Here is a 14,011-nt window from a genome sequence, read left to right as displayed (position 1 = left end):
GGGGATGGTCATAGTGAAGGTGTTTATTGCCTCTTCTCACCTCCAAATAGTATGTTTTCAGACCTTCTTGCATTTTAGAATTGGGAATCTATAACAATAAATGCTAGTTCAAAGACTTGCCCTCATATATCTCAGACAAGTTCTCCAGCTAATACTGAATCCACCCCCCTCCGCCAACTAAAGAAACTGACCCTTCAGTCTCAGACAGCCCCAGATCAGTAGACCTGTCACATCACACTGATCTGCCTGGGTAAGTGTTAAAGCATTTAAGGAGCAAAGAACTAGCATCTCAAGAAGAAGGACCACTTGAAGAACTGTGGAGCCTAACCAAGTATGCTTAGTCATCCTTTCCAATTTTCTGCTGTTCAACTCTGAAGGAGCAGAGTAAATAAAAGCATTGGGTTGAGACCTGAAGTGTGTGTGAAAAGCTACCACCAACCCCCTTTCCCAGTTCCATAACTCTTTATTACCATTATATAACTTTTTATAACTGGTCTGTCCTTATTCCACAAGTCTCACTGTAAAATCATTCGATTGTTTTGACCTCTTGTACAAGTTTCAAGTAGAATGGTATATCACTGCTGGCCTTCATTATAGTTGTAGCCAATCAGCATGTTTGGAGATCAAGGATTAAGAGCTTTGATAATGATATTGTCATTTTTATAGGAGAATCTTAGTAGACACTTGCTGAAACCTTTAGGAGTGAAATGTCATAATTCTACAATTTACTTTTAGTGGATCTGCAAACCAAAAAAAAAAGATAAAAGGAAGCAAATGTGGTAGAATACTAACAATTCTTCCATCTTGGTTGAGGTTGTCTGTGTGATTGTACTATGCTTTATTCTTTCTGATTGAAATTTTTCAATATAAGAAGGTGAGGAAATAAAAAATCCTTGATGATGACATTCAAGCTGTGTATGGAATACACAGTTGACAGAATTGAAGAATTGAATGGTAATTAACAGTTATGAGAGTTTAGATGTTTTCTTTAACAGATAATGTACTTTTGTATATTAAGTAAAAATTGCTTAATAACTTATATACATACAATTTATGTTTACATACTGAATTTTAATGTCTAGTAGAATACATTTGAATCAAAACTATTAAGACATAACTGAACTATGTCAAATTCCTTGTCTGTATTTTAGTTTGTGACCAAAAATGTGTATTTTTAATAACTAATTAAATATGTCAAGGTTTGCGGTTGATATATTATCATAATATTAATTAAATCTACAATGTTTCTGTTCCTACATCTTAAACCATTGGTAATTATGTAGTGACTTCTGAAATCATTAATTTGTAATAAAAACAAGGTAAGTTTAAATATTAGTATTTTGTATTTCATTTCTAATGCTTATTGTATTTATTTCTTCTTTAGATCTTCCTCAGAACTGTGATCCTAACATTCCCCTAGTTGCTCAGGAATTAATGAAAAAGATGATACGTCAGTTTGCAATTGAGTATATTTCAAAAAGTGGTAAAATTCAAGAAAACAGAAATGGTTCAATTGGACCAAGTCTAATATATAAAAGTATCCAAATGAATCAAGCAGAAAACTCCCTTCAGGAAGAGCAGGAAGGCCCCTTAGACCTCACTGTGAATCGAATGCAAGAACAAAATACTCAGCAAGGTAAGACTTTTGTATGTGTAATATATAATTTTGTTTTAATATTCTTAAATGTATGTAACCTTATATTTATAGAGAAATTTAATAAGTAATATCACTTGTAATTAGCCTATGTGATATGGACTACTGAGAAGTGCTAATTTAGAGCTTTTATATTACATTTGACTTTTATTTATAAAAAAGGAAATTTGACTTGTTCTCAAGTCTCTTTTTACAATAAAGTGTATGGTGAGAGAATCCTAACATGCAACTGAAATGCAAAATATACTTGCAAAGAGAATCCGGCCCCCGGCCCGTGGGGTCCATGTGTTGTGGCTGTGACAAACAAATTCATGTTGACTGCAGAAGTCCTGTGGAGAAGAAGGGACGGCATGGCCACTCCCTGAGAGAGAGAGAGGGCCCCGACCCTTGCCTGGACAGGCTTTTATTGCTTTTCTGGGTACCTTACATCTAGGATGATCCTCATTTACTATGCGTAGGTTTGCTGTGGTTATCTTTTACAGATAACAAAGAAAAGGGTGTTGCTAATTACATCAAAGAAGAAGGATATTTGCAAATGCAAAGGGAAAAGTGGTTGAACTGGTTACACCCATCCTTAGGAGGTTTAGCATAGATTTTAGGAAGTTACTTTAAAGATAGGTAGTCAACATTTGCTGCCTCAATTCAGGGTGAGGGAGTTTTAGCAAAAGCAAGCTCATAGCAGCCTAGGTACAATGCAGGCCTGCTTCCCCACGGGAAAACCTATCCATGGGCATGGGTCCTGTATGCCAACCTCGCTCACCATCGGTTTTCTCAATTGGGCTGGGCTACATTCCTCACGCCACACGGAATGGTCTCCTATAGTTCAGTTTTTTACACTTAGATGAAAAATAAAAAGAAATAGATGATTATCTTCCATTGTTAATGTAAACAGGGAAAAAGAAAAGTTAATACAAGTGATAAATATAATGTAATCATGTGGTTAACTATATAGATTCATTTTTCATAAGAGTCTGAATGATGAGGGCTGTGTAGGATTTATCTGATAATTAGTTGAAGGAAGAGCCATAATTTACAGAGCAAAGGAAGAAAGGACCTTTTAAGTGCTTGTGGAGGACAGCAAAATAAGTGTTTGATTTGAGAAGACAGACCAAGTGGCTTTGGTTAACGCGAGGCTGGGATGTTATTGTCAGTTCTTGGGGCCAGAGAAGTATCAGCATTAAGTTTGATATCAGGAGGCATTGTGGTGTTTGGGGCTCTAAAGAAAAGTACACAAGTCGTCGTTTAAAGAAAATAGTCTTTTTAATGTGTAAGACAGGTTAAAATTGAAAGGGGGCTGAAATTTAGAAATTTTTTTTTTAATTTATGAATGTATGTGATGTGAAATACTAGATTATATGACAGAAAATTTCAAGGATGACTATAATTAAGGCTTAAGGAAAAATATATCAACACAAAGTTTGGAAATTAGAAAGCATAAGATTTTTGAAAATTTTTTCTTTGTTTGCTTTTCCAAGTTTCATACCCTCTTATATCTCTTCTCCTTTGTGGAAGGCAGTTTAGTATTCTAAAGAGACTAAAACATAGGCTTTGATATCTGAAAGATTTGTGGTTGAAATCCCACCTCTGCCCAGTAAGTTACTTAAAAAAGTAACTTTACCTATTAGAACTTCAATTTTGTTGTTGTTATTTGGCAATAATAATAGAAAACTCATTGGAGCAGTGTGAAAAGTTAAACATAAAGGAACCAACTCATAAAAGATCCCCAAACACTAGTCTCTCCATACTTTCTACCTCTGTTCCTTATCACCATAGAAGTGAAGCCTTAGAAGTGGCATCATAGTGATCTGTGAATCTTTGTATGACTGTTAAACTGAAGTAGAACTGGACTTCATCTGAATGGCCTGTGAATACAATCAGGATCTCAAGCTAGAAGTTGGGTAGAAACAAACTTTGGGTCCACAGAAGAAAGAATATTTCTAAGCATCAGACAGTTCTTAAAGTTTAAACAGGCAAATGATTCCCTGGTTGTCTTATCATTACTTAGAGGTACTCAAAAGTATTAGATGAGTGATAGGATGGATGAAATTTTAAAAGTTAAATTCCAGCTCTGATATTCTGTGATTCTCTGAACTGAATGGTAAGGCAGACCCAAGTGTATGTAGAAGACGAGTAGTGTGAATTATTTGTGTTACTGGGGTGTCCCAGGGAAAGTGCACAAGCATGTGTGTGGGCACCCTGAGGCGGAAAAGAGCCGTGATAGTGGGTGTAGATCTGTGCTTCAGTCCTCTTGAGGACTTTAATTGGGGGGTGGCTTTTTATCATGCACGATTTCAGTGTCCTTCAGGACAGGAATGGTTGAGTCTTAGTGTGCCTTGTAATACAGAGAGCAAAGAGAGGCTGGTAATAGATGAGGCTGAAAATAACTAGATAGGGACCAGATTGTGAGAAAGCCCTGTAGGGTATGGTAAGGATTTTGACTTTCCTTAGAGGCACAGAAAACTGCTACATTGCTGTAAGCATGGTGTAATAAAATCAGATTTTTGTTAATAAACCATACTTCTGTGATACAAGTTGATAGGCTGTAACTCTGCCTACTGTGCATACCAAATTATTTAAATAAAAAATTGAGCACATGCCCTTTGATGCATTTGTTTGTTCACATGTGTGTATTTGTATAATTATACACACTGACACCTTATACATACTCACTTTTCCACAAATTAAATTTTTTAAGGTTGAAATAAAGATGTTACAAGTAATTCTAAATGTCTTGCTAATCATGGTCACTGTCGGTACCTTACTGCACAATATAGACTTAGTGAGAGTATCATTAGTAATGATAGAAGGTACAAATCCGTATTTCAAATGGTTTTCCTAAGAAATTTTTAAAATTTGGACTAATCGGCCTGTAGTATAATCAATAAAGTGCTCCTACTAATAGAAGTAGTGTTAGTTTTGCCTTCCTTTGTAGCTACTGCTTACGTTTTTCATATTATTCTCACTCTATAATTTTTAACAGTATTCAAGTCAGTTCATTTTGTGTTATTTTATTTAAATTAGATAACATAATCTGTAAATCCAATAGATAATCCAATAACTAATAATATGAATAATTTATAGCCTAACCTATAAATCTATAATATTATCAATCCTAAATAGTTTCATAGTTTACTTTATATAACCTTAAAGTAACAGATAATTCCTATCAATCACAGACTTTTAAAAAATAGAAAACAAATATTGGTATAATTTTTATACCAAAACCAAAGATAGGAAAAGTAAAAAAAGTTGCAAACCGTCCTTACAAGCCCAAGTTCAAAAGGTCTAAATAAATATTAGAAAATTGAAAATAGTGAGGTATAAAAACATAACAAATAATGACTAGGGAGTCATGGATGATCTTGCATTTGAAAAACCTTTATTATTTTACACATTACCAAAAAAAAAAGAAGAAAAACTATATCATTATTATAGATACAGAAAAAAATCCTAAAAATGCTGACACATTTATGCTATAAGATGCCTGTCAAACAGAGATTATATGACCACTTTCACTACCAGAAACATTATAATCTAATGGCTTGAAGTACTGGGGAAGACAAAAACGTACACTATCACTAATTTTTTATATTTTATGAGAGGTCCTGACTCATATAACATGATGAGAAAATAGAAATATGAAAATAAGCAATATTAAGCAATTGGTTATAAGGAAAGAATGGGAAAAATTATCATCCCTTATAAGCAATATGATTGTACATGTAGAAAATGTAAAAGAATATTTAGATAAACTTTTAGAATTAGTGAAGAACTTCAGAAAAGATACTACTCATAAGGTCAATATGTATTGCTACATAGCAGCAACCACCCAATTAGAAAATCCATTAAAAAGAGAATCTATAATAGCAACAAAAATGGGGGGGGGCATTGAAATACCTAAGAATTAAACTAATGAACTATGTAAGACCTTATGGAGAACATTGTAAAACTTTATTAAAGGACATAAAAGCAGACTCCCAAAATGAGGGGTTATATTTTAAATGAGTGGGAAGACTAAAATATGTCAATCATTTTTAATATACTTATGCATTCAGTGTCATTCCAGTCAAAATTTTGATAAGGTTTATTGTGAGAAATGATTTACCAAGCCTAAAATTTATGAACGATACTAAAAGAGTAACTAAGACAAAAGTGGTGAAGGACTTGCTCTAAAACATGTGAAGAGTTACTTAGTACAGTAATTAAAGCAGGCTACTATTGGCCATATACAAAATCAGTAGAACAGATTAGAAAGTCCAGAAACTCTCCAAACATTAACAGAATCTTGGTGTAAGACAAAGATGTCATTATAAGTTAAGGAAGGATGACCTATTCAGTAAATTGTTTGGAGGCAATTGATTACTCACATGAAACAAACAAAATAGATGGATCCCTACCTCAAACCACTCACCAAAATAATTCCAGTTGGGTCAAGGGGCTAAATATGAAAAGAAAAACTAAAAATTCTAAAAGATTTAGAATGATATCTTAATGAACTCAAAATAAGGAAGAATTTCTTAAGGTGCAAAATTACCAGTCCATACAACAATTTTGTAACTTTGATTATACTGAAAAAAATTTAAGTATTATAAAAGTGTGAATGGAGTGAAAGTTCAAGCCTCAAATTGGGAAATAGTATTTATAATTGATATAACTGGTACCATTCGCCTAACAAACAAAAACTACAGCCAGTGAGAAAAACAAAAAGGCATAAATAGTTCTCATAATAGAGTAATAAAATAACCAAAGAAATATTGTTATCCTTTCCAGTCTATTCCAATATACTTTTATTCTTTAGTATAAGAGATGGTAATTCAACCTCTGATTAATGAGAAACTTGTAAAAAATTTTGTTTGACATCTCACATTTCCAAAATACCTACTCTTAATTTATATTTTATTCATCTGCAACAATATTTTACTTCACAGTTCTGCAGATATTTATAGAAATTACTATCTCCAAGACTTCTTTTTTCCATGCTAACCTTTAGGGTGTTTTTTCCCATCTGTAATAATAGGAGAGTTTATCTCCTTTTATTTACTAGTGCTGTAAATACTTGTTGAAGCTGTTATGTCTCTAAACCTCTGTTTTCCATGCAGATCTTTTTAGCTTGTTTAATTCTTCATAAGGTCAGCTTCTGGAGTCTTCGTTTTCCTTGCCCTGTCTTTTACAAACTGTAAACTGACTTAAAACATAGTTGTCCTAAGGAAAACATTTTCATTTGCTTCTTGTTGTTGGAGAGGCAAATGAAACACCTTGTTAGAAAGTTGTTACAGGTGTTACTTAGTAACAAGGTATTACATTCTAACAAGGTGTTTCTATATTAGAGATACTTATTTTTGTGCTTTCATTTCTACAAATTTGCACAAATACTCTGAACCTCAGAAATTGGGAGGAAGTAAGTCATGCATTGCTTGTGCAAATGACTTTTTTTTTGTCCTGGTACACTTAAAAATACACGTAGAAATACCATTGGCATATCAAAAAAACTGTTTCAATTTCATTTTTAATCTGGGGCCAAGGTAAAAACTTCTCCTTAATTATAAAGCACAGAAGAAATTTGCACCCTGGGGACCTTTATCATTATCATCACAACCATGAAGAGTTCACCAGTCCTATACCAAACAAGATCAAATGTGGGCAGACAGAAGAGCAGCACTTCATTGGCCTTGTTGGTGTCATTTCTACCGCGAGTTCCACTGACTATCCTACTAGAACATCAGTATAGTAAATTTCTGACTACATTGTACTTGTTTCCATGCTTGTTTCCCCACTGTAATCTACGCTTGAGAGCAGGAGACAGTCTGTTTGCTTGTATCCCCAGTGCATGTATGACACTGACATACTGGATTTATTGGATTAAAAAATCGTCACTATTTTCAGATGCTACTGACAAAATGAGATTTGATCATTGGGCTTATGATCTTTGAGCACTGAAATTTTTTATTTTAAATATTTCAGTTGGAAAATACCCTACAATATTATTATACTTTCTCAAACAACATATGGAATATTAAGTGTTAACATGAAAATTAATTATTGTACTTCCTCATAATGACCTGACATTTTTACAATTATTTTCCCTTAATCTATTTGGTAACAGATAAGTAGAAATTTTTCTAAGCATTATTACACTACTATGGCTGTAGTATGCCAGTCATTTACTAGGTACAAAGGAAGCAAAGAACACAATAGAAAATATTTCTGCCCTCATGGGTCTTCTATTCTGCCTGGGTAGACAGAAAAAAGGTAAACAAATCGATAAAAACATAATTTCACAAGGTGATCGGATCTATAATGGAAATGAAACTCAGTGACAGCAAGGAGTAATAACAGTAGCAGGTGGGAAGATGTTACTATATTGGAATAAATGATTAGGCAAAGCCTCTGAGAAGGTGATTTGTCCAATCTACAACCAATAAATGGAAACAATTTGTATTTATTTTTAGGGACATATTCAAATAGACAGAAAAATACAGCATAATAATCTGTTCCTATCACCCAGAACTATCTCATCCTTTCATTTATTCTTGGCAACAGCCACCAATAATAACCTATTTATGTGTCTATAAGCAAAATAATTTTGTGTGCTTTAAAAATGTATATAATGCATACTAAATGCACTACTGTTGATTTAGTCCTACTACTTTTCTTACTAATCATATTAGCAAAAATTAAGAATGTCAACTATATCAGGTCTTGTCAAAGATATAGGAAATTTGGAAATATCTACTGAATATGTCCAAGAAAAGTTTTTATACACAAGGAAATATTTGGAAGTATTTTTATTTCAGTGTTGTTTGTAGTTGCGAAAAACTAAAACAACCTAGGTACTTACCAATGGTAAATAAATTTCAGCCTCCCTCTCTCCTTCTACTTACTTTGTATTGCCCTAGGGCAGTGATTTTCAATGCTTTTTGTATCATGGCACACATAAACTAATTACTAAAATTCTGCAGCACACCAAAAAATACACTTTTTGTCATCTAGACAAAAAAATAAGTATAATTTTGATTCACACCAGACAGCTATTGTTACATTCACTGCTGTAATTTTTTTTTTTAAATTTGGCAGCCTGAGGGAAAAGAGGTCAGTGCCTCTGACGAAATAGTCAGGTATTGCATGTTTTAAGAATTCTTGCAAGCACACTGACTGGCGTGTGGCACACTGGTTGAAAATCGCTGTCCTAGAGCATTTAGCATAATAAGTGCTTAGTTTTTATTTGAGTTAATTATTAATATTTTGGAAATATGTACACAAAAAACAATCTATTTATGATATGGTAGTTCCATTGTGAAGGAGAGATGTTATGCATGTAGTCACCATTTGGCTGAACAGAAGTCATCAACAGGAGCAAGAAGTGCCCTTCACCTCCCACCCCTGATCTTCCTTTCTCTTAACCCTTCTGCCCAAGCTGTGTCTTCCCTTTTTTGTTTTTGTTTTCGTTTTTCTAATTCATAGAGTCATGGGGTGATTCATTACCACTTTTCTAGCTCTTAAGCTACAGCCTTTGTGAAGGAAAATGGGATTATGATACCAGCAAAGTACAAAAAAGTATAGGTGATAATATTCCTTTAAAAAAGTGAGATTTTTCTATACATAACTAAAACTTATCTAAAAATCTTTTATGTGTGTATCTGTGATCTTGTATTCACTACATAAATGTTCACTGATTAAAGAATTTTACTGTGTGGCAGAAATGTGTTGAGGAAGGATATTTTCCATTTTCACTGAGTTTAATGTGTTTCTTTAGCTAACAGATACTTTTAGAGCACAATTTCTTTTTTTTTTAATATTTTATTTATTTATTTTTATAGAGGGAAGGGAGGGAGATAGAGAGAGAGAGAAACATCAATGTGCGGTTGCTGGGGGGTCATGGCCTGCAACCTAGGCATGTACCCTGGCTGGGAATCGAACCTGCGACACTTTGGTTTGCAGCCCGAGCTCAATCCACTGAGCTACGCCAGCCAGGGCTTGAGCACAATTTCTAATACAGGCAACCTACGTTTAAGAAGGGACAAAAAATATAAAAGTATTTCTCACCTGGGTCACTGTTTAGAATTCCTAAAGAAAAGGAATCAGGAGTATAAGCCTGATTTGTGTCGCTCTGTTAAAGTTGGAAGAGTGCTTCTCAAGCTCACCCTAGCTAAACCAGGGCTGTGTGTGGCTGTCAACACAGCAGCCAGTGAGTGGTCCACAAAGGACAAGAATGCCTTTATTGCCTTAGCTAGGGAGCTGTAGCCCAGTTTGCATAGTTAATGTAGAGGAGAGAGAGAAGGGGGTTGTTATACCTCCTTATTTCTGGTTTGTGGAATAATTGACTTTATTTTGACCATATTAAAAGTGTAGAAGAGTTTAGAATTGGAGACTTTTTTATTAATTCATTCTGTAACATCGACTAGGAATAACACACTAATAGTGTGTTTGACCTGCTGCAAACTACATGAAACATGAGCAAAATCAAAACTAGTGAATTGAATGATAAATCTGAATATGGATTAGGTAATCATTTTTGAAGGAGGTAGTCTTTTGAGGTCTTGAAGTAGTAAAATTTTAATTGCTGAAGAAGAGAAATGGGATAGTAAAAGACATTTCTTTCTTTCTTTAAAATTTAGTAGCTTGTAGCACTCTACTATGTATGAAGTAAAAATGAACAAGGTAAGACCTCTGACCTTGAGGAGTTTGGTCTTATGGAAGAAAAAGATATGTAAGTCAATAATTGCACGAGAATGTCATAAGTGTTATAGGACACTGTTGACTCACGGGACACAGCAATCAGCCTCCACTTGGGATCTCAGTCCTAAAAGAGAGTATGAGTTTGACAAGTTGAAAGGCTAGAAAGACCATTCTAGGCAGAGGGAATCATGCAGTGCGGTATGAGAGTCCTGAGGCCACATAGCACAGGTAAGGAACTACAGGTAGTTAGATACACAGCAAGTGTGATTTGGAGACTAAGCATAAAATTGGGTTTAATGGATAAACTAGGACAAGACACTTCAAGTTATAATTTTTGAAGGTATGATGTACCGTATACTTTGTTTACCTGTCCATTTTCCCCTTTTACTACTTTTAATTTTTTATCCTTACCCAAGGATATTTTTTTATTATTGATTTTAGAAACAGAGGAAGGGAGAGAGGAACATCAGTGTGAGAGAGAAACATCAATCAGTTGCCTTTTGTATGTGCCCCACCAGGGATTGAACCCGCAGCCTTTTGGTATAAGGGATGACGACATCCCGACCCACTGCGAAACCTGGCCAGGGCTCCTTTTAATCTGGGCGTTCTAACCTCTAGCTATACTGAATTTCTTTCAGTTCTTCAAAATTCTATTCAGCAAATATTTATTGAACACATACTGTGTGCCAGGCACTGTGCTAGGCAGTTAGGATACATCAGTGAATAAAATAGACATGGTCTCTGCCTTCATAGTTTACAGTCCAGTTGCTAATGCGGCCAAGTATGTGAAAACTAGAATACAGCCTACCAAATGCTAATAGTATGGATAGATATTGCAGGAATAGGAACCTACAGTTATGATGACCAACCAAGTCCAAGTTGTGCCTGAATGACCGAATGATGAGCAAGATTTGGTGAGCACTAGGATGAGTGTGGGGATAGGAGGAGGAGAGGATTAGGAGTCTCTAGGCAGAGGAAACTAACTGAAAGTGTGACAGCCCACCAGTGAGAGATAGCAGAGCGCGTTCCCACCTGTAGACCTTCTCAGTCCATTCTCTCCACAGCAGATGGATACTTTCAAGACAAATGAAAATTGTGTCAGTCTTATCAGAATTCTGCCATGGTTTCCTATCTCTCTCAAAATAAAATTCAGATTTCTTACCGTGACCTACAAGACCCAATGAGACTCGACTTCCTACTTTTTCTCATCTCACTCAGCCTGACTTTCTCTGCTCCAGCCACCCTGACTTTGCTGTTCCTCAAACACTCCAGACATGATTTCGTATCACACACAGCCTTTGCACTAACTTCCTTCAGAAGCTTTCCCCAGGTAATCTGCTTGGTTGGTACTCTCACTTTGTTCAAGGCAGAGAGACTGTTACTGATAACACTCAGTAAAATAGCAACCTCTTTTGGCTTAACCTCCATACTCAGTCAGCTTACTCTGCTTTGTTTTTCTTAATCACCCATCTAAAAATACATTGGGTGGTGATGATGGTGGTGTATGACTTACCTTACTACATCTTAAGCACCGTAATAGGTGCTTGGTGTGCTGTTTCTTCTACTGCTCTCCAGATTCTTAGAATAGTGCTTTGCACATAGTAAGCACTCAAAATTATTTTGAATTATACATAGTAAGTGATAGGTAGGATATTTTCTTATTTTTTGTCTTACCAGGGCACTTAAGTGTTAAGTAGATTTATATGAAAACAGTAAAACCCATTTGATTTTTTAAAAAGTAGTATTTTTAGTATATTTTTAAACATATATTTTCTTATTCCTTATAGCTTAAATTTTTAATTTTCTAGCTGTCAATAAAGATATTATTTACTATGTTTTATCTTTTTATTGATTTTTTTTAGAGAGAGAAAGGAAAGGAGAGGGAGGGAGGGTGGGAGAGAGAGAGAAAGACAGATGGGCACTGATTTATTTTTCCACTTATTTATGCATTCATTGGTTGATTCTTATATGTGCCCTTAGCGTTGATCGAACCTGCAGCCTTAGTGTATCAGGATTACACTCTAACCAGCTGAGCTACCCAGCCAGAGCCCTTATATGTTTTAAATTCATAGTTTATTTTTATCCTTGTTGATAATGAAGTTTGTCAAATTAACAATAAGTCTGAATCATAGAAGTTTTATTTATGTAAATTTAACACTGTAATAGTAATAAAAAGTAACTACATTTTAATGACAAATACTTAGGCAATTGTTTTCTAACAGGTATATTCCTGAAGTGTTATGTTGTTATATCTTCAGTCACAGATATTACCATGATATATGACTCAACTGTTCTATATTTCAGATATTTAAAATAGTAAATTTTTACACTGTAATTTCTAAAAACACATTGGTTACACATGGAGTCACAGCTTACCTAAAGTATGTGTTCCACATACTGCTAGTCCTAGTAAATGCTAATTATTGTTCTTATTTATTATAATTTTCCATGCTCTCTTTTGTGCACTTTACGTCATTCCTGCTTTCCCAAAGGGTCATCTGGGCATCCTTGAATAGAAAGCAGTCATGGATGGGCAGTCAGATGGCTGTTCGCTGCAGATAGTGGGAAAGGTGACCAAGGGTTGATTTTAAACAGGTTTTGTGCCATAACCTGTTTGTTTCTTTAATTTGTCACAAATATAAAGTTTTTTCTCTTGCAAAAATTATAGGGGATGGAGTGTTAGATCTCTCTACAAAGAAAACCAGCATAAAATCTGAAGAGTCATCCATATGTGATCCTACTTCTGAAAATTCAATGGCTGGGTAAGCAATATCTAGGAAATATACTATAACATTAATATAAAATTATCTCTGCAGAGAACTCTTAATACTGCTCTGAGTAGATTGACATATACAGTTTTCCTCCAGAAGCTTTGTCACTCATAAGTGTTTGTCTCTCATACCTTCCATGTGTCCTTTCTCTTTCTTTTTTATTCTTTCTGTTAAAGAAAAGTTATCAGAACAATCACCAAACTTTAGTTCATGTTACTAAAAATGAACTACCAACTAAACCATAGACTATAAACTGAGAAGCAGGACAAGTAGAGAGAATTTTAAATTCAGTATTCCGAAGGCAGTTTTAAGGGAAATATGTAATTTCACTATTTAATTTTTTTAAACAATAAATTTTAAAAGTACTATACTTACTAATTCTTACAGTTAGCTGAGAGTGTTTATGTTTTTTCCATTGTGATTTAGGTGTGGTGGCAAACTATTTAATATTCCTCATAATCACCACAAAAAATCCTTTTATGCTTTGATTGAAATCTGTCATTACATTAATTTTATAGATAATTAGTATGAAATGCTGTTCTGTTGGATTTTGGGATTTTTTTTAAATAACTTGCATCTTCCCATTAACAAGCTATACAGGAAGCTTTTCTGTCACATTTAAATGTTAGATGTAGAGTGTAGTAATAATTTGTTTAAACTACAGGTGCAGTAGTATTTGAATCATGAGGTATATAGCAAGCTTTCTGTTTGAGAAACTCAAATTACAATGATAAATTTGAAGTAGCAATAACATTTATAATACCTAAAATTATTTACCCAAATATAACTTATTTCTTGTCTCAAATTGTAAGTTTTTATCTAGAGAAAAATTGGTCTTGTGGAAATATGGGATGTTTGTGTTTGGAAATATTCTTACTGCTACAAATTTCCTTTAAAGGGGTTGACTCTT

At 34.3% G+C, this 14,011-nt stretch overlaps 1 protein-coding gene across 19 annotated transcripts in view; it reads left to right on the top strand.

The window, feature by feature from the left end:
• The window catches only part of LCORL (ligand dependent nuclear receptor corepressor like), a 127,571-nt gene that overhangs the window by 83,698 nt on the left and 29,862 nt on the right, over positions 1–14,011 (top strand). For 17 of the 19 annotated variants that reach the window (XM_028505729.2, XM_028505730.2, XM_028505725.2 and 14 more), the window contains 2 exons: positions 1,385–1,636; positions 12,999–13,092. In XM_028505729.2, coding sequence (XP_028361530.1) covers positions 1,385–1,636; positions 12,999–13,092 — 346 coding nt within the window. Of the gene's footprint in view, positions 1–1,384; positions 1,637–12,998; positions 13,093–14,011 lie in introns of those variants that run through there. The other 2 variants (XR_004901613.1, XM_028505731.2) reach the window with 2 other exon arrangements.

The sequence above is a fragment of the Phyllostomus discolor genome, chromosome 1 (genome assembly GCF_004126475.2).
Source record: "Phyllostomus discolor isolate MPI-MPIP mPhyDis1 chromosome 1, mPhyDis1.pri.v3, whole genome shotgun sequence".
Lineage (NCBI taxonomy): Eukaryota > Metazoa > Chordata > Mammalia > Chiroptera > Phyllostomidae > Phyllostomus > Phyllostomus discolor.
This window is presented reverse-complemented; position numbering and strand designations above follow the sequence as displayed.